This window comes from Manduca sexta, chromosome 20 (assembly GCF_014839805.1).
Source record: "Manduca sexta isolate Smith_Timp_Sample1 chromosome 20, JHU_Msex_v1.0, whole genome shotgun sequence".
NCBI lineage: Eukaryota > Metazoa > Arthropoda > Insecta > Lepidoptera > Sphingidae > Manduca > Manduca sexta.
This window is the reverse complement of record NC_051134.1, coordinates 3,804,629-3,826,520: the sequence shown is the minus strand read 5'-3', so window position 1 is coordinate 3,826,520 and position 21,892 is coordinate 3,804,629. Positions and strand designations below refer to the sequence as shown.

The window sequence follows — 21,892 nt, the reverse complement described above, 5'->3', positions numbered from 1 at the left end:
ATAGATTTTAATGAAATTTGGTACCGGCGATAGTTTGAGATACTTGGAAGGGAAACAGGCTACATTTTTCCCGTAAAAAATAGCGAGACTTTTGTCTCGGTATAAAATTTTAAACTAAATTTATATTCATGAAATTTCCAATAAGACTCATTATTGGTAAAAAACTACTTGGTTGAACACGATATTTTCATATCCAACAAAGCTATATTTAAAATTGAAAAATGTTTGAAACTGCTGCTAAACAAATAGTACGAGGCTTTAATCTGAAAACGAATAGTAAAAATTAGACCAAATCAGACTTCATTGATTAAATTTTTAAGAAAATTGAAGTATATTATAGGCAATATTTAAGGCAATAATTATAAGATTTGTTTTGTCCCGCAGGCTAATGCGTCAGTTCCTGGAGGCGAGCGCGTCGGAGCCGAGCATGTCGCGCGCCATCCTCGCCGCCTACAAGGACGAACTCCTCAAGGGACCTCTGCACAAACTCTCCTTCCCCGAGAGAAACTAAACCGACCCATCTATTGATATAACTTCGTAGATACGACATATTACTATCATTTATATTTCTGTCGTTTTCAGCAAAATTGTTTTTATTTACGTAGGCTCTATGCACAATTAGCGCGACGCCAAAAATTATTGCCAACTTAAAGAAAACCTTATCCACCGCGCCTTGTGGTTTATGAAAAGCAATTATTATCGTACAAAAATAAAATATTTTCTCTATATTTAAGATATGCTCAAACATGCCGTATCTGCGTTGTTATTAGGTGTTTAAATGAAGAATATTAATATACGTTAATCGAGATTTAATTTATTAAAAAGTACTAAATTCGATGTATCTTAATATACACTCGTAGCATCTACTGTAATCATCCTCCATGACGTCACCGATCATTACCTAACTTTGGTCTATGGTTACAATATTTTAATTGCCAACACAAAAAATACTAAATTACACAAATAACCTACTCTACTTACCATATAATTTAACATTTCAACATGTACGACTAATGGCTAAATCAATACACAAAAACATCTAATTCTTAGTTTAAAGAAAATCAACAGTCTTAGAATCAGGGTCCTTATTCTCTATGCCCCACGTTATGCGTAACAAGCACTTAACGCACCACGTCGTGTTAAAGACAACAAATTGGAATAAAGAATACCATCCCACGGTAATTACATGAAGTTAACATAACACGGGTTTAAAGTCACTGTCACAGAGAATAAGGGGACATGAATAAGGCCGTAACATAACTCTAAATATTCAAATCAATGGGTTAAGTGTATACATTTATTTACCTTGTAGTAGCTTTACTTTAATCGACCTTTGCTAGTTCGGCTGCAACCCACATGTAGGCTTTTAATGTTATAGTAGTAATAAGTACCTGTTATCCGAAAATCATCTTTATCCCCATATGTAAATACATTATATTTATTCTAATTACCCAATGTTATCCAAATATTTATATGTTATGAAAATATCTGATTTTAGTAGCTTGGAGATACATTTTAATTATCGCTTAGCTTTTGTTATCCAAGAATAGAATAATATGTAAGTACTAAAAGTAAGATATATTAAAATATACCTAACATATAATTAGCTAGTCAAATATTTCTTCATATTTTTCTACCAATTTCCGTATAAACATGCAGTTGCGTGATGGTAACATTGTCTTCCCTGAATAAAAATTATTTAAAAATGGCAACACTGAGTAATTTACAACACATAAATAAAGCATGTATATAACATACGGATACCATAATACATTAATGCATATCAGAAAGAGTAACATATCTTCAAAACAAAACTAAAACCACTATAAGAAAACTACTGATGATTTTTTTATTTATTCACCTGTATAATATAATTAATTTTACATAATTTATAACACCACACAACTGCATGTTTTATAAGTAATTTTGACCTTTCATAAACATACCAAAGAATCCTAGTATCCCATGTATTATAAGATATTGTATAAATGAATAGATTAGAATGATGTCTTTCTATTAGAATCACAAAATGTTTTTATCTGTAAGACTTGAAAACATTATATTCAGCATTGTTGGAAATGATGCTATGTTAGTGATCAGCAAAATTTATTATATTTATATTATTCTTTGAAATATATTGTGGATTTAATAAAAAATGTTTTAATGTCATTAGTGTTTCATTTTAAAACTATTCCCTGCATTTATGAATAGTAGCCATACATTTAAATCAATACAATATTCCTAAAAAATAAGAACCTCGAAAAAACATGGTATTAAAAATATTTATTTCTACTACTTACATACATAATACATTTAGTACAAACTAGACAATGGTGGAAATGCATTCTGTTTACTCACAACCACCTTTTTGTGCTGATATGAAATGTACCCTTTGATTTTACCATCGTAAATCAGATTAGCCACTATGCACTGCGTCTCATCTGCATCCACATCATCTTGGCCCATAATCTTTAATGCAGCTTGAAAACTTGCTATATCAATTTGATGCGTATTTTCAGCCAGATACACTTTCCTAAACAGATTTCTGTATGCTGTTATCTTTAATTTTTCCACAATTAAGTATATACCAGCTCTTATAAAGAAGCTCTCGTGTTCTTCCATGACTCTATCGATCCCACGTAAATCACCTTTCTTGACGGCAGACACAAGTTCCCAGAATTGAAGCAGGTCATACTTTTCTAGTAAATGCTTTGCTGGCATGTAGCCTAACAACATCTTTACTGGCACTAAATATGTCAGAATTAACCGCTTATTCTTATTACTTTCCCTGTGGCAGTTTTGGAATGCAAAGGACAAGTATTCATCTGCAGATCTATAGTCTGAATCAAACATCGCTTTCCGTCCAACAAAATATCTGTATGTAATCTGTTGAGCTAAGGGAAATTGATCTTTAAATGGTGATGAATCTATTGCCCTTATAAGCGGTTTGCATAAGTGTAGTTTATTTATTCTAAAATAGACTTTAAGGAGTTGATTTACAAGGTTCAACATCCCCAATTTCTTGGTGTCTACATCTGAAGATCTGTTATCGGCAGCACATACTCGGAAACAAGCCAGTAGACTTTCTGCTGCCTTCTCCAAAATCTTGCCATTGCTTTGTGCTGAAATAAGTAAATCAATTTTGTTAATTGCAGTTCATTATTATAATATCTGTCGTACATTTTTCTGTGTATTAATTATGAAAAGCACTGTGAACTAATGTTATAAAAAAAATATTGCAATATTGAAACCATTGGCTTTTGAAAAAATCAAATAAATTCATAAAAAATAAACTGTATATTAATAGAACCATCAACCTTAAACCTTTTACATGCTGTCGCTGTTCAGTTTATCAGTACTGTGAATAATTTGGAACACAGACACTAACATATAAATTAAAAACTGACACTTATTTTGTTTAGCTAGCCTGTGTATTGAACTAATTGCCGCACTGAATATTTAAAATAAACATTGAATTTAACGGAGAAATACTTACGACTACAAGCTTCTGCTTTCTGTGCAACAAGTCTGAGGTCTAAACAAACAGTATACATGAGAGGGAGACTCCAGTTTTCTTCTTTTTGCACCTGCAGTAACCTCACAACTGCCGCCACACAAGCACTCTGATGATTATAAGCATCTATGTAATCTTGTGAGTACAGTGCCTGAAATCCAAAAAATATTTATTTTAATGAATAATTCATTGTTGAATTACCAAGTTTTGCGATATCAACAGTAGTTGGCTATGGTTAGCTTATCACCAAATAAGCTTAGTTTGTTTCATAATATAAAAGAAAGTTAATTGTGAACATACTACACCATTATTTTTTTATATTTCGTGTATCCTTCGTTGGAGGTCCTTAATAAATAAAAAAATAATAGGTTCACCCAAATAATTGTTTTAAATTAAGTACTCACTCTGACACACAATAAATGTGCGATCATAATTTCGTCAAGCGGGGCGACGCAGTTGCCTTCCACAAGAGTAGCGATGTCGCCGGTTCTGAGATTTCTATTCACAACATGTTCGTCTCTCAGTGATAGAAGTCTTGATAGAACATTTCCTTGGGCAGTTCTAAACACGCGTTCCACAAACTTAATGTACTGATTCAATGTGCCAGTTATCATCGACATTTTGATGTTTTATGCTAAACGATTTATCATTAATTGAACATTTTGTTTATACACCCTTATTCCTTTTTTAAATCAATCATATTCATTGAACAACTCAGTCAAAATCCAATAAAAATAAATCGTTAGAACGCCGCAATGTAAGTACCACTGGACACAAAGTGAAAAGTCATTTGTGTCAATTGTCATGTGTCAACGCAACTAATTCAACAAATGACAATTGAAAATCGACTATTATGCTTGAAATTTACAATATAATATAGGTATTTTCCAAGATTTAGTTAGAGTCGTTTGACTTTTAAACTCCAGTAATCTAATTGACGGACGCGAGGTAAATTGCACTCTCTCCTCATTTATGCTATGCTTAAATGGCTTTGCTAAAGTCGAGTCTCAGAGTCGACTACAACTTAGGTCTGTATCACAGACTACTACTATAAATGCTACGGACAGTATTGTTGCTGGAGGTGTTGTTCCTGCCTAGTGGACTCTGAGTAGTGGACCTAAAAGTTAACACTAACTTAGTGGTTATATTTTCATTGGTTTACTACGAATAATAAGGCTGAATGGGCTAAAATGCTTTTGCCTTCTGAATATATTGGGAAAATTAAGAAATCATAGGTTGACAGAAATTGACAAAATTAATTGGCAGGCGCAGCCTGAAACACCTTGTTTTAACGTGTGTTTTGTTGATAATCAAAGTTTAAAACAAATACAAAATGGAAAACAACGTTGCTTTAGATTCCACCAAAAAAAGAAAGTTTCTTAAATCCATTAAATCTCTGAAGAAATTAATCAAGGTATAAAACATTCTTCATATTATGTTTCTTGCTTCTACCGGGACTTGGGACACATTTTATAGGTTATAATTTATATTTACAGAAAAATGAGAAAGAAGTGGTGGAAAAGCCTCTTGAAGAAAAGAAGAAAAGGCCAAAAAGGGTTAAGCCGGAGAGGGGTTTAGTTTATTTGTCGCATATTCCACATGGATTTTATGAGGTTAGTTTTTGTTTAAACAATGTCGCTGCCGTGTTTTTCACTTAAGGCGATACCTCAAGGTCCATTTTCATACATTTTGTTTTAATATGACGAAATTTTAAAGGCCGCAATATCCATGATTATTAATTATTTTTACATTTTTCTTTCAACTGCGAGAACTAATCACTAACTAGACGTGAATTTAAATTCTTTACTTGCCAATACTTGTTTAGTTACCCAGATTAAAGCCGAAACAAAATGTATGAAAATGGACCTTGAGGTATCGCCTTAAGTTCAGTTTTTATTTTTTTTAGAATCATACATACATATATAGTAATACGTCTCTATCCCATAGGGATAGGTAGAGAACTATAGACTGCCACTTTGCACGATTCTGGCATACTTCTCGCGCTTCCTCCACTTTCATTAATCTTTTCATGCATTCTCGCGTGTTCCGGGTACTTTTGACCTGGCCTTTACTGAGAATATCAGATATCTGACATTCCAAGGTTCGATCCCGTCGACCCCTACCAGCTCTTCCATCCACATTCGCCTTATAGGCCCTCTTTGTCATAATATATATTTATGTTTCAGTTTAGACATTTTTTTTTTAATAAATTAATTTCCATTCCAGCACCAAATGACTGAGTATTTCAAGCAATTTGGAGGAGTGACAAACGCAAGAGTGATTAGATCAAGACGTACAGGAAGGTCCAAAGGATTTGCTTTTGTTGAATTCAGAGAGCCAGCCGTGGCTCAGATTGTTGCAGAGACCATGAACAACTATCTAATGGGGAAAAGGTTGATAAAGGGTGAGATTCTGTAGAATTTTTAAATAAGACAAATTTGTTCAATGTATGCATGATTCATCCAATATTGGGGTAGTTATAGGCACTTAATCATTAACATTATTTTAGCTACTTTAAGTTTTATTCACTATCCAACATACATGTTACATAAAAATGATTAAAATACATTTTTAGTATTCCTTTGAATAGATTTTATTAATGGATTCAATGCAATAAAATAGTTTTTGAAAACTACAAAATAGAAAATTTTTATATATATAGTAAATATTGTTTTTTTATGGTTACAGCTGCTTACATCCCTCCAGAAAAAATAAGACGTTTTGCTCTAAGGAAAAATTGGAATGATGTATACCACCCAGCTGCAGTGGAAAGAACTAAACAAAAAAAGGTACTATAAAGAAGTTGGTTGATGTGTTACAAAGGTTCTCAAACAGTTTATATAAATTTTGTGACTGACAATTTATTATCCTGTATTTATTGCCCATTGTTACTATGTATATTGCTGTTTTTTTTCAATAGTTGTAAAATACGTTTGTGACTATTTTTTCCAGTCGTTTAATGCAGTCAAAAGTGATAGTGAGGAGCTGAAGAAGGCAAGAAAAATGCTTTCTAAGTAAGTGGAAATTGTAAAATCTACTCATTTTATACTTCTTTAATCTTAATACTAATATATGAAACATTATTCTTTTAGCTTAGAGAAAACAAAAAAGAAATTATCTGAATTTGGTATTAATTATGATTTTATGCCTGTTGATATACCATTGGAATTGATTAAAATAAAACAAGAAACAGAAGAAAATGAAAACACAGTAAAAGAAGAAACAGATGTGAAACCAACAAAGAAAGAAAAGAAGAAGGGGAAAGAAAACAATGGTGATAAAAAACCTGTAGAAGAAACAAAGCAAGTAAAGAAAACAGAACCTGTTAAAGCCGAAAAGGATGTAAAACCCAAAAATGAACCTAAAGCTAAAAATAGTGAGCCTAATGCTAATAAAAATAACCCTAAACCTAGTATAAATGCACCTAAAGTTAATAAAAATGCACCTAAAGCTAATAAAAATGAATCTAAAGCAAAAAAAGATAAATCAGAAGTAAGGGAAATTAAAAAAGAACAGGAACAAAAACAGAAGAAATTGGACCAGGCTGGAGTTAAAAGTGTAGAAAATTTCATTAAGGTCCAGGAATCTGATGATGATAGTGACAGTTCAGCAGATTTTGACTCTGATGAATATGAAAAAATGTTGAGCAATGAGTCTGATTTAGGTTCAGATGAGAGTGAAGAATCTGATGATGAGTCAGGTGATGAGGATGTTGATGACGATGAAGACAATGATGACGAAGTTGAAGATTCTGAAAGTGGGGAAGAAGAAAGGTTTGTATTATTAAATTGTTCAGAAACAAGACAAAAATGAATTTAACAATAGGTAGAGTTTTGATTACAAATTGTTCAGGTATACTTGGTTGTAGTGTAATACATATCAAACACAAAACTGAAACAAGAGAACAACTGAAGGAATACAAATTTTCAGTTAATGTATTTAATGTTTTATTATTTCTAGTGTTGTGGATTATCCCCCTGTGAAGCCTAAACAAAAGGTGCCACTAGTAGCTGCACCTAAAACAATGAAAAAACAGGAACAAGTTAGTAAAAACGCGCAAGTTAAGAGGAAAGCACCACAGAGTGAGTATTTATGACAATTATAATGCAATATTTTATATAATTCCTATTATTATAATGAGTCATACAATCTAGCCATTAATAGAGGTTTATGTGGGCTAAGATTAATGAGGATCTGGTTTAGATTCCCAGGTTTGTTTTAATACACATCTCCAGTTGCATGGTATTAGAATATATTGATAGTCTTGCCTTCTCTAATGTCTAGGGACCATATATAAGATCTGTAATATGTAGGTGTATTAGTTGACCAGTTTGTTGATAAAGGTGTAAGCAAGTGTATGTATATATATGATGTAACATTGTATTTGCAGAAGCACCTGTGTCACAGAAAAAGCCGAAGTTTGAGAAGCAAAATAAACCGATTCCAGTGAAGAAACAATTCAAGAAGAAGAAATAAATAGCTATTTTTAAGCTAAATATTATAATATTGATTTGTATAATTATATGACAAATCGAATTAAAATTATGTATAGTTTTATTTTTGACCACTACTTGCCTTTTAGGCTGACAAATTAATCTTATATACTGGCTTATGGAGCCGATAATTTCACAAAATAAAACAACATTTTACAGGTACCATTTATTGACTTCAAGATAAATCATCCAATAAAATTACTTAACACCAAAAACCTTTATAAAACAGAGAAATATTTAAAATATCTACAATAGAGTACGCTAACGCAATCAACAAGGTCACACAGAGGTCAATTCCACAAATATTTCTTTTACAATATAGGGCATACTGGACATTTTGAGAAGTGAAGTTATCATTGATATACTTACAGAAAAACTTGAATAGTAATTAAGGTCCTAAACATACATTGTAATGAAAATTGAGGTTTAAATAACATCTTGAAGTCAATCCTGAGTTTAATTTCCTTTCACCTTGCAAATTCTATTTGATACTTAGAAATATGAAACACAAAAATACATACACAATTGGACCTTATGAACGAATATACATTTTTTTAAATCCCACTGATGTTTTCGTAAATTGAAGGCACTCCTATATAACTGTTTATGGACAAAATACTTCCGATTGTATTTTTCAATTAAATTAATATTTTGCAACCAGTCCATCATCCACCCAAATCCCTTTTTGCTTACAATAGTTATATAAAAGATGTATATAAAATTATATTTTTTTTAACCTCCCTGAGTATGTATTGTGCAGTACATTTTTAGCCAGAGAGGAAATTTAGTATAAAAAGTACTGAATAAAAATATAAAATCGCAATACAAGACATTTTTTTGCTGATTTTCCCATTATAAAATTGTCAGTTGCATATTATTCAAAAAAAAATGACATTGAACATTTACTGCTTTCAAAGCCTCATAGTATAGCATGTGTATGAAGGTATAATAAAGTAAATTAATTATACATGTATACATTTTTACATTGAAATTGAAAGGAAAAAGTTTGATTTCCAAAAACCAAAGCATAGAAAATGTTTTCATTATTGACGGCGGGCGGTGCAAATCACATCTGCATATTAATGTATGTTAAAATTGATGTATATGGATGTACACAGTACACAACTACAATTATGACCATCTACCTTGGACAAATGACACATAATACATTCCAAGTTAAATGAAATCTAAATTACACTAGAGTAATTAATAAAACGAGATGTTTACTAGTAATTTTATTTATAAAGGACAAAGGCCCATATTCGCCACGTTCACAGCATATTAAAGGGCATGTAGACACTTACCCCCCTTATTCATAGACGTTAAGCTGTGATAACAAGTATGTTCTTTAGTGCTGAGTGCTGACGGCATGGCAGCCTTCGCAATACGTATCCATCCTTAGGGCTGTTGTGATTGGCTAATATTGTTGTACCTCAATATACCGTCAGCAGTGAAGAACAGACTTGTTCTTACAGCTTTACTCTGTCCTTAGATAAAAAATGTCTATGAATAAGGGGGTTAATTTTATATGAAAAACGAAGGATATGGATCATAAATTGAGTGCAATCATCCTAGTGTATTTTACATAGCCGTAGCTTTTCATATAAAATGGAATCCATAGATTTCGCTGTGCTACATACTTGCCTAGCAGTGGTGAGGGGTGAAATTTTTCGAAAGGGAATCCGATATAACATACTAAAGGTACTAATATGTGATCACATAACTGTGGTCTGCAAATCGTTCTAATGATATTTAGATTTAACATAAAACATGAAAGGGAAGCTTGCAAGAAGTGGGTAATATGGACCCTTAGCCACTTCTACATCGGGCTTTGTTATTCATAATACAGTTTGGTATTATGAATAACAAAGCCCGATCTTTTTTTACAAGTAAACAACTCGTTTCGTTAATTTATCTAATTTACTCAGCCTCATCCAGTTTTACTACCACAGGCCTTTCATCATCATCATCAGTATCAAGACCTGTGAAATCCCACTGCAGCTTCTCAGTAAGGTTTTCCTTAAACCGCTCAATCATTGTCAGCAAGCGTCCATCAACTTTGCTCACATAAGCTGTCCTGAAGAATTCTCTTAGTTTTTTGTACACCAAATTCTTATTCATGACAATGTCAGCTAGAAAGCCTTCCGGCATCTCTTCTATTTGTATTTCAATGGTTCTTATGAAATGGAAGAACACGCTCCGGTATTTGTGAATGGCGTCATCACATGAGCAAATTAGGATGACCAAATTCTTCCAGTGCTCAAATGCCTCTAAGGAATGTCCAATAAGAAAACATAAATATGCAAACTGTAACTCGCCTATGATGTGTAGAGGTCTGCAAGAAAATTTTATAAGATTAGGTTTACATACAATCAGCAAAGTTGGCGGTCGACCACCCTAAGGGTCAAAATAACTTGGCAAATTTGTTTTACTACGTTTGGGAGGCGGGGCTTGGGATCAATTGCATAGATCGATATTAGTCGTTGGCCTGCTGGCTACTTGCAATGACGTTACGTAACACCACTGAACCGCTGCTGAGTGTATAATAGAAAACGAAATTAAAATTGATGCGCGCACGTCTATGCTATGACGATAATTCCTATACTTGTAAGATGCATATCGTCGGCGTAAAGAACGTAATAACAAAAAATTTATAGTTTGGAGACAATCGCGATTTACAGTGTTTTTATTGTTGAATTTTTTGGCATTATTTTTAATAAATGAGAAACGACATTACGTTAATTATTTTATATCATATTATGTGCCTGATTACCTTCTTTTTAACTTTTAACAAACCAAACTTTATGTTGTATTCAAAAATAATCATTTTAAAGCAATTTCCGCCATATCTGTCACAACTATATTTTGTAAGTAAATTATGATTAGCTACTTTTTTAAGCCGTTTTTTTTAGTTTTCGGTCTCTTTAAACCCATAGTCTATAATTAATTTATTCAATGGCTGCATAATATTATGATTGAATTTTGAATCGTAAAAATTTAAACTGTTCAGTTTATTCAATTCGTTCAATAATTCATATTATAATAATAAATCATAGTATAATAGATTTCATTATTTGAATTGTTATTTTATTTAATTTCAAAAACTTAGACGGTAACATTTTATTCCAATCTCTGTATTTACAAATATGTATTAACATTAAAGTTAAAATAATTGACCTAAAATTATTAGCTTCTTGGAGATATTGTTTTTTATTTCCTCTTAATGATCTTTTTTTATCTTAAATATGAATAGTTTTTGAGTTAATAACGAAATACCTTTTTTTCATCCTAATTTGAACTATTTAACACCTTTTTGAAGTAGTTAATTGGACTACTTATCGGTATGCAGCGATTATTATTTATTGAATTTGAGGCGAGTTTAAAGATTTTATGTGTAGGCGGTAATATGCTTTTATTAAAGTAATATTGAAAGGCCAACATTTTTATTGCTGCAGATGTTGTTTGAAAAGAATAAATATATCACATAAAAATGGTTTGTTAAAGAGCGCATTTTTATCAATGTTTGTATTGACACCGGTCTTACGTGGACGCATTTATCGTTAAACTGAGTCTATTGTTATGCTATTGAATTTAGAGGCATTTAAAGATTATAAGTGTAGGCGTTGATTTGAATTCTTATTACAGTAATATTTGCAAGGCTAACATTTTATTGCTGCACATGTCCAGTTTGTAAATTTTAGTTACTTTCTTTAGCCAATTATTTAGTTTTCGCTCAGTTAAAACCCAAAAGTCTATAATAAACTTACAGTTATTGATTTTTTACCGATTTAATAGCTGCATATTATGATTGAATTTTGAATTATAAAAATTACTTAAACAGTTCAGTTTATTTCATTTGTTCAATCATTCACATAATCATAAATTATTGTTATTCGTTTCATTATTAGAAATTATTATATTTTTTTCTCAATTTTTTTATGCTTTTTGAACATTTTATTTACTTTTTAAAGGACATGTCCGTTTTTGTATGGGCGCTGGTTTTTGTTTCGAATAAATTCCAACCAACCTCAAACTTATTGAATAATAATGTGCCAAAAATTTGTAACTTGGAGTCATTACAATAATAAGTTTAGACCCTTCATTGATAAGAAAAATAAGAAAGAAAAGTCATGGCTGAGTAATTCATACAAATAATTTCACGATTCGTCAAAAGATATAACTACCTGTTTTTTTTTACATAAGTAAGTGTTATTATTATCATTTGCGGATATAAAGGGAAAAATTTAAAAAATAAGAAAATTTGAAAAAAATGTTATTCGCAGTAATTATTTTCAGAGATAACTAAACAAGATTTTTGATTACTTAACTTATTTTCGGGATGCCTTCCAAATGTAATAACGTTTATATTTGCAAAGATGTCATTTTAAGTGTAATATTTAAAGTAAATAATTTTTTTAAAATCTCACAATCAAATCTTTCAAATAAAATGATTTATTTTAATAGGCTCGTTTTGTGAACCAGTCGATGAGGCTCACGCACATATCGCTACGATATATAATTATCAAAAGTTAAAATCGAATATAGTAGATAATATATTTGCTATACCAACAAAATAATGAGATACACATGTAAAATGAAATTTCGTAGAAAGTCCATGTAAATAAAACACATTTTTTGTTACTTCAGTGATATGATTTAATTGTATTCATTACAAGTTTGATACGCTCAGCAGGCAGGTTGAGTAGAGTGTGCGCTCTGGATAGGTTAGCGATGGAGCTCTCATCCGTATCCTAGTGTATCCATCGAGGGACAGTGGTTCTCTGTAATACAATTAAATTATATATTAATTACTAAAATCTATTATTCTAATAATATTTTAACGTAATGACTACAGTGCCAAAATAATAAAATTTATATGGGAGCAGAACGCCAGTGCGGCCGACACAAAATACGTGGGTCAAGTACGAAATAATCCAAATTAAGTAAAAAAAAAATTAGCTCTGTTTTCCATAATTGCACACATTTTATTGAGATAAAAATCCCAAATTTGCATTAAATCGGATTGTAATTCTACTTTAATTCAGTGCTACATATTATGTAGTTGTAAAAGAAACAATAATAACAGAAACCTCTGGGTTAAACTGGGTGGAACTTAAACGTCTATAAGCGGATCTTACAAACGCGCCGACATAGTTAATTACTCTAGTAAGAAATCATAATACCACTTCTTAAAATCTTTAAACTCGTCTAAATTCAATAAACAATGGACGCCGCTTTCCGATAAAGGCGTCGACGTGGAACCAGGGTTAACAAAAACATAAAAAATGTCGTCCTCTAACAAAGACCCTTTTTATGTGAAATCTTTACACTTTTTATACTGCACATGTGCAGCATTAAAAATGTTGGCTATGCAATATTACTGTAATAAAAACAAATTATCGCCTATCAATAAATTATTTATACTCGTCTATATTTTTGGCATTAAATAAAAATATTAATAAAGGAGATAGAATTTCGGGCGTCGTGACTTCTTTAAATTGGAAATTTCCTCCTTATTTCTTACATATTAATATTTTTAAGTTATCGAAGAACCTCTTTATCCTCTTAATAACAATTGTATTTTTAAGTGCCAATGAACACTAAAGATTATTTTTCTAGACGTCATGTTATCCAAATCGAATGAGCTATCACTCATATTTTTGGATCTTTATAATACATAAATTGACACCTTTTTGAGCTTATTGACTGGACTAAAAGGCTTACCGGCCTGTCTTAATATATTCCCAACATTAAATTAGAGTTTACTATTAAAAGTCGACGGTAAAAGTTACGCTTAATGCTACTGCTGTTTCAATATCGAAAACTCAGAATTTTTAACTGAGATCAAGAAAAGATAGGTAACACCTATAACTATAGTGAGTATACCCGTCGAAGTAGTTTATTTTTGCATTGAGTACTTTTTAGTTTTCCAATTATAATTCTTTTCAATATTTTGACATTTGATTATACGTAAAGCAACTTAAATAACATACTACATAGATTACTACAAGTATGATTAATAGCACTATGTTAATTTTTGGCAAAAAACACACCAATGACTAATCATATTTGACCCTACGATAGATAGGATAACTTAAGGATTAATATAAAATATAATAAGTAGCATATTGAAGTCTGTTTTACACAATTAAAGGAATAAGTATTCATCAAAACTCAATAATATTATAATTATATTTAAAAGAGCTTAAAAAGGTGGTCTATGTTGGCTTTAAATATAATTAATTATGATGACCAATAATTAAAAAAGCCATAAACCGCGATTTTTCTTAAAACTGCAAAATTTTAATTATTAGTTCTCTGTGCTGACGATATTTTTCCCTCGCATATTAACGTCCACTAGTTAAAATTAATATTAAAATATTATATAGTATAGTATGACTGATTTACTTACTGTAATATTTAATTCCCGGAATATATAATCCATGGTGCAGTAGTCACATGACGGGTCGGCGACTAAGTAATTAAGAGTCCAGTAAACGAACATAAGTCTACGTAGTGGCAAGATATCGGTGTCCGTAAACGAAAAAATAATTGTGAGCAAAATACTACTGGTACTCAATAGTTGCGTGCGCGTCGTCAACCAGTAAAATACAACTAAAGTAAACAATAATAGTTATCTGCTGTTCCTTTCGCACATCTCCAAAACTGTCGTAATTGGTGAAATATGAGACAGGGGCGTGTCTAAATATCTCGGGACATTAGACCGGTCAAGCAAAATGTGTTTGGAAGTGTACTAGCACCAACTTGTCCGATTGTACCTGATAGCTAAATTACAAAAAGTAAACTAGTATAAAAATAAAATGTGATTATACATTGCTGTCCTGGTCCCCACATTAGTATTTCGCAAATGTTTTAGTAATCTAGTTTCCCTATCTTAATCATTGTTTAATCTAAAAAAAACGCACACATTACGCTTTTATCCCAAAAGGGGTAGGTAGAGGAACAACCAGGGTACCCAGTATTCGCCAAGTATGTTCCATCCCATGATGTGATATGGGGCGAGCCCATTGCCATATTGGCACGAATTCCAAACTCCGAGCTGATAATTCGCCTTAACCTGAGATTCGAACCCCGGACCTCAGAGCAGTGAATGCACCTTGTATGCAATACAAGTATGCTACCAAGGCAGTGTTTGTTTAATGTTAAGATGATATTTCGATTTATTGGATATTTGGATATAAAAATGCAAGTCATCATTCCTGAATACAAATTATTTATAAATGAAAACTCACTCATCATGTTGTGCAATCATAAATTCCAATGTATATGATTGGTCTAAATAGTGTTTAGTGATTTCTTCTGGTGTCGATCCTGGTGGGTATTTGTCGCGTGGTATTTCTGTAAATCTCATAGACATGCCTGAAAAATATTTTTTTTTTCATATATAGTGAGAGAAATAAGTACTAACCCTGATTAGATTTCCATGGCAATTAATTTGTTCTGTCTTTTCTCTTTTGGAGGGGAAATCATTAAGAGATTATAGGTTCAGAGACAAGAGGAAGATAATAAAAATTTACAGAAGCCTCTCAGTATTGAAAGTTTACATTGAATCCCATATCTTAAAAATATACTTTCTATTACATAATAAAATAAATATTTGTAGGTTTATTTATAGAAACAACTATGATAGAAAAAAAAATTTTTTCTTACCTGGAGCAGGCTTCAAATCTGGCAGCATGGCATCTTCTCTTTCCTCCCGTGTCACTCTCCTGGCTCTTTTTGCTGACTGTCCAGCACTTGGCTCTTCTTTAGACTGTTCTTTTGTAGGGGACTCGTTATCTTTGGTTTCTACTACATCTTCTGATTTAACTCCCCGTGGCCTATCTGCATCTGACATGGAAATGAGATCCACTGATGCTCTGATGATGCCACTTTCTGGTGATAGTTTGGCAGCTAGTTCAGCTGAAACAGATTAAGAAATATAAGATTATATAGAGTGGACAATGGGAAGATTGTCATACAAAAATATTGTGCTTATGCGATGGTCAATTAATCTAAAAACGAATAGCAAAATACAAATTTAAAATACTTCATATTTTTTCCATATAGTGATTTGTGCATTTTCAATGCGAATGTTACCATATTTTTTGAAAATGTGTTATTTTTATATTAATGTCTAAGGATGTTGTGACATCTTATCATATGGACATTTCCAATTAGACAACAACTTATTACTAATTGGTAACAACTATTGGAACACAAGTTTTGTTCTGATGTTTGGTCTATAACTATACAGTTTAATCTTTGATTACAGATAATGAGCTGATTATTATTACAAGCTATTTTAAAAGGAGTTGTAATAAAACTAAATTACAAAGGACTATATAATATTTTTATATCAAACCAGTGATTTGTGATGAGAGTAGTTTCCATTTCTGCCATATATTATATGGATAAGGACCCAAATGTCTGTCCAAGTTGAACATGTTGTCCTTCAACCGTTGAATACTTTCCTCACTGACCTCTTCTTTGCTTATGTCTTCCATTTTCTTGTCCCACATCTTTACAAGGAATTCTTTTTTATGAAAATAGTGCATGAATCCAGATCTGTAATATTTTTAGGATTAAATTAGTTTAAGAGTTGAGATGAGGACATAAAGACTACAACCAAGGATGAAAATATTATCTGGGATTGTTGAAAAAAATGAATAGGTAAATATTCCTATAGCTTTTCTGAAGTCAAAATATGGGATACATAATTATTGCAGAATTTAATATTAATCAGATATTCCATCCCGCATACTATTAATATAGACCACGAAAAAATTTAAACCTGTATTTTTATTAAACAAATAAGTATGATAAAGCAGGAGAAATCATTGTTTTCCAACTGCACTGTTTGCATAATCTAAATGGATCAGTTAATAAATACGTGAGGACATTTCCAGTCACAAGTATGCGATGAATAACTAATCAATTTGTAGATGATGTATTGGTATGTACGTGACAATTTATCTTAATCAATGTTATATGGAAAGGAATGTTTTCGAAACCAATTTTAAGGTTGTCTTTTAAAGTTAAAGAAAAAGTACTGATTCTTAGGCAGACTCACCTTGAAGAAACATCTCCAGTACCACTATTAGCAGCAGAATAATGTATGTAGTGCAGACCCGGCGGAATCATTTTTATTCCACGAAAATCTTCATCAGTATTCCAACATTGCATATCTATGCCAAATTGGGTTTCTTGAGGGACGCCGAGAAAAACAAACGTCCCCCCTTCAACAAGCAGTTTTTTCGCGGTCTCTTGGTCCATTTTGTTCAAATTGTTTCCTTGAAAATCAATAAAATGTGATAAAAATACAACTAATCAATATGTTTACATTTAACAAATGTCAATTTGTTGACACACCGTACGTTCCATAGTTAGGATGATAAATTGCAGGGCTGTTTTAACATCAAGGTCTCGTTTCATTCTTCAGTAATAAAGTTTATAATATTATTGAATTCATGCTAGTTATTTGTATATTTCTTTATTTATAAATGAGCTACATTGGCTTGTTTTGTAAATATTCAAATCATGGTGGACCTAATATTTAGAGTAAGAGTTAGGTTTGACTTCTAAAATGTGTGCAGAAAAATGAGAGTGCCAAAAAACCATGTCTATGGAACGTACTCTTGCGACTTCCTATCACATTGCAAATGCACACCTCCAACTTACAAGATCTGGAATCTAGATTCTTGTGTCAAATTAATTACAATGATGATTGATGATTACAACTAATAAACATGCAATTAAATATAGATTAGTATTATAGTTCATTTATCTAGCGATTATAATTCATACCTACTTATCTGTAGGTACTGAAATACTTATCTAACGAAAACGGTAAAATGACCTACATTGTTTAATGTGTTCATTAGATTTCAGGCGTTAGCTGTCCATATAAACAGATATATAATATATTACGAGATGAACAAAATGATGCCTTTTTGTAATAGAATTAGGTAAAAGCTTTAGTTACACGTAGCTACATATTATAAATTATAGTCATTATTATAGTATCTACCTATTTAAAATATTTTAACATAGGTACTTACAGATAGGTAATTATTTCGTAAACGCGGTTACTGACCTAACAGATTTTTTTAAAATAAAAAGCGCACTCATATTTAAGGTATGTACCTGAGCTTATAAAATATCCAGACTGTCGAGGCGGTAACAAAGTGTGCCTATGTAGATTGTAGGTATATCGCCGATCGAAAGAGGTCTGTTACCCACTCCTGATTTAGTCAGACGGGCGAGCACACTCGTTCGAATTTGTGTTCGCTGCAAATTCCCACCGAATTTTCGTCGGGAAATTTTCGAGTTTTCATCGTCGAGTGGTTAACACAGAAAGCACGCCGTCGAGCACTACACCACCTGTATTTTTGTTTTACTACTACTATTTTTTTTGCCTAATTATTTTCAACAGGTGACGAATTCCACGTCTCGAGTACCACTAGCGGCGAGGCCTGACGGCAATCAGAATAGCGCTTTAGTTTAGCTGTCGCTCGCAATTAGTGGATTTAACAAGTGACGATACTGATACTTGCTGATACGTCGGGCTTTATACTCGCAAATGATGTCTCGCGTCGTTTTGTATGTTTAATTAATGTTCGCCTTTGATATTCAGAGCGTTTAACGTTTACGTTGTTAATATCTTAAAACCACGCGCTCTGCGCGACTTGGATTATCCACGGTATTTGTTGGAGAAAGGAGGCGTTATTATTGTTTAAAAGTTTTGAATGTAATAGTTAGATTTAATATTGTACTAGACTATTGTCATAATGAAGAAGGATCTTTCGTCTAGATCTACAGGGGTGGTATAACAATCTTGAAAAATCAAGGTGAAGGAGTGTGTGACTGTTGGGTTTTTTACGTTATAGTGAAATATAGAAAAAGCCTGGCTATACACACCTAAGATGTTTTTTTTAAACGTTATACATAAATTTATAATGAACAACGTCATTTATAAAACGTCATTGAGCTCATACCGATGCGGGGGCGCATACTTCTCCTAATATGGCGTCAAATTTGTCGTTTTTTGTTTCATATACGTTAGATAACGATCGGAGCATCTTATCTTCCTGGGGCAACTACACCAACCAACATTCCTATATACATTTTGATATATAGGTAATATTAATCGAGGACAGTTTTTTTTGACTCGTTGGTTATGGCCGGCCCTCCAAAAGCAGGTGGCACGCCATTAATAATAGCATGTTATGTACACTGATATAAATTTGGCTTTATAGTTTACATGTAAAAATCAAACACAAAAGATACATTTTACTTGAAACTAAATCAAAAGCTGAACGAAAAAAATCGAAGCGGACGCCGGAGTTCTTTATTTAAAACCATTTTTCCGCCGTGTATTCCAATAAATTCCATAACAGGAACCGTTACTTCCTGTAAAATGCTTTTGAATAAAAAATAAATCCGCTCAATGGTTTAAATATTCATCGCAAGTGGTCTGTATCGGCAATACACAAAAGTGACTGAAATAGTGATGCAAGTAGTTGCAGGCTGCGGCAAACTGTTCGGTTGCCAGTTGTCGAAAATTGTACCTTTACGCTATTCGCATGGGCCAAGTGGTGAGATTTGCGGTAGATTTTTCTAGAAAGGTATAAACCTCTACATTCAATAAAATTTAGACATAAAATGTGTATCCCATATACTCTTTCGAATTTATTTTCCTACGTGAAGTTAAAAATGTCGACAAAGGTTTTATATGTCGAAGAATTTTGATATGCTATTAGAGTACGATTTATCGAAAAGATAAATACTGCACTGCCGAGTTTTTGTAAGTGAGTTCAGATAATTTCATGCCAATATTTCTTTAAGGCGTATCGCACTAGTAATAGCCTTCTCTAACATAATATTTTAGAGTTAATGATGTTATATGAAGCGGTGATAGCCTAGTTGGGTGTGGAACGGACTGCCATGCTGAGACGAATGTTCGCAGGTTCAAAATCCAAGGGCACACATCTCTGAGTTTTCTAAAATTATGTGTGTATCCTTTGTGAATTATCGCTTACTTGCTGCTTTAACGGTGAAGGGAAGCATCGTGAAGAAATCGCCATACCTGACAAATTCTCTTTAGGAATTTTGAGGTGTGTGAGATCTAACAAACCGCATTAGGCCAGTAGTGTTCTAAGGCCTAATCCCTCTTAGTAGTAGAGGAGGCTTGTGCCCAGCAGTGGGACAGTATATAATACAGGGCTAATATTATATTATTATCATGATGTTATATATAGAATCATAAGAATTCCATCCTACTCCAGGCCAACGCTGTTTATTAGAAACTCATAATTGAAATGGGAGAAACGAAAAAATGTTATGGAATTACTCATACGAGAAAAGAACGGGCCTTGGAATTCGATTTTTGATATCGCTGACGAATAGAGTATCTCAGTGGAAACCACCAGGGAAATTAGGATGTAAATTTCCATTCGCCCGCTCTCGTGAACCTATATTCAGGGATTCTTTGTGTTCAACGGAAATTTAAGGATACGAAGTCTCATGGGTGCCCCCGTTACGTAGAGCAGTGCGGAAGTTTCGCGGACAACTGAAATAAAATAGAAAACGTGTATTAATATTTTCTTTTGAGTTCTCGCGTCATTGGAAATATTAATATCGCAGTATGGGAATTAAAAAGTCGTTTCAATTTTAAAAAACTTTCGTTTCGTATCGATGTTTTCCGAACACTCCGACATGGTTCATTTAATCCCTTTTAAGCTTATCTATCTTGGAAAGACTAGGTATTTTAATAATGATTAAGAAATAGGTTTTCTGCTCATTTATAATATCGATTATTTTAAACGTATATTTAAATACAGATTAATATGTAGCTTGATAGGATAGGTAAGTCATATTTTCTGCGTATAGACACAGAATAGGATGTGGTTATAGGACTAGACATGTTCAACATTACGTGAATGTTTTTTGTTAGGCTCCCACTTAATTAATTATAAACCCAGAATAAATCTGTAAAAGATGAAACCTGGAGATCGCAAAAAATCTAATAAACTCCAAATTATAATGGCTACAGAAATTGAATTAGATTTTCCAGTCTGCTAAATATTTATGTAACAATAGTTATATTACAGAAATAAATCCTTTGCAGGTAATGACTTTATTATGTCCTGTGATTGGATGGGTAAGATGCCTAATCCCTAAATAATCTAGAATCTAGACTAGACCTTTTAATAAATAATGTAAATTTCATAAAGTATCGCAACAATAAATAAATCAATTAAGATTACGGATTTAAAAGTCTTGTAAAACTAAAATAACATATTACACTGGTAAAGTAGATAATACTTATTTGATTAATTGGCATTTGTCCGGGACCATAGTAATTGATATTAAGTCCTTTATTATTTGATGTTATTATTATGTGACTACTAGTTAAACAATATTATTAGATTTCTTGGATTTCATAGAACATGCAATGAAACCACGAACTGACGATATCAGCAACTGGTCGTACGTCACAAGTGTTCTACAAGTGTGTGTTTGTGTAATAACTCGTACACTGATGCGGTTCGACGTGGCGTCTCTGGCCACTCTAGGGACATGAACACTATTAAAAGTTTCACTAACTTCGTGAGAGCACCGACACAACTAGTTTGCGTCGGTTCTAAACACCGAATAGTCTTGAAGTAATTCTTACAAGGATAAAGCAGCTTAGTGCTTAGTTTTTGGTTGTCGAGAGAAATTACCGAAGTTCAACGTAGAGGTAGTTCTCGTGAGAATCTTTTTATTATAAGGGAGCTATGTGATGTAAAAATAAATTATCATTATTATTGGGATGATATTAAGGATCAGTTTATTATAAATTATCAATTTATCGAAATATTAAGCGCTAATTGTAATACTA

General features: G+C 32.2%; 4 protein-coding genes across 5 annotated transcripts in view; 2 read left to right on the top strand and 2 right to left on the bottom strand.

The window, feature by feature from the left end:
• LOC115445427 overlaps window positions 1-2,105 on the top strand; it is a 112,478-nt gene extending 110,373 nt beyond the window's left edge. For both annotated transcript variants that reach the window (XM_030171695.2, XM_030171703.2), the window contains one exon: window positions 385-2,105. In XM_030171695.2, the coding sequence (XP_030027555.1) occupies window positions 385-511 (127 nt within the window). In that variant the 3' untranslated portion in view covers window positions 512-2,105. The remainder of the gene's footprint in view (window positions 1-384) is intronic.
• LOC115445454 (PCI domain-containing protein 2 homolog) lies at window positions 795-4,320 on the bottom strand. Its single transcript, XM_030171739.2, has 3 exons — window positions 3,919-4,320; window positions 3,497-3,665; window positions 795-3,122 (listed from the first exon to the last, which is right to left on the bottom strand). Exons 1-3 carry the CDS (start codon window positions 4,132-4,134, stop codon window positions 2,314-2,316), a joined length of 1,194 nt encoding a protein of 397 aa, XP_030027599.1. The 5' UTR covers window positions 4,135-4,320; the 3' UTR covers window positions 795-2,313.
• A 273-nt stretch (window positions 4,321-4,593) lies between these two features.
• On the top strand, window positions 4,594-8,455 carry LOC115445441 (MKI67 FHA domain-interacting nucleolar phosphoprotein). Its single transcript, XM_030171715.2, has 8 exons — window positions 4,594-4,928; window positions 5,011-5,127; window positions 5,741-5,918; window positions 6,203-6,303; window positions 6,467-6,528; window positions 6,607-7,287; window positions 7,475-7,596; window positions 7,905-8,455. The coding sequence occupies exons 1-8, from the start codon at window positions 4,848-4,850 to the stop codon at window positions 7,988-7,990; spliced, it is 1,428 nt and encodes a 475-aa protein (XP_030027575.1). The 5' UTR covers window positions 4,594-4,847; the 3' UTR covers window positions 7,991-8,455.
• On the bottom strand, window positions 8,159-17,376 carry LOC115445448 (protein AAR2 homolog). Its single transcript, XM_030171727.2, has 5 exons — window positions 17,081-17,376; window positions 16,373-16,575; window positions 15,679-15,930; window positions 15,261-15,387; window positions 8,159-10,342 (listed from the first exon to the last, which is right to left on the bottom strand). The coding sequence occupies exons 1-5, from the start codon at window positions 17,281-17,283 to the stop codon at window positions 9,928-9,930; spliced, it is 1,200 nt and encodes a 399-aa protein (XP_030027587.1). The 5' UTR covers window positions 17,284-17,376; the 3' UTR covers window positions 8,159-9,927.
• Window positions 17,377-21,892: the final 4,516 nt, after the last annotated feature.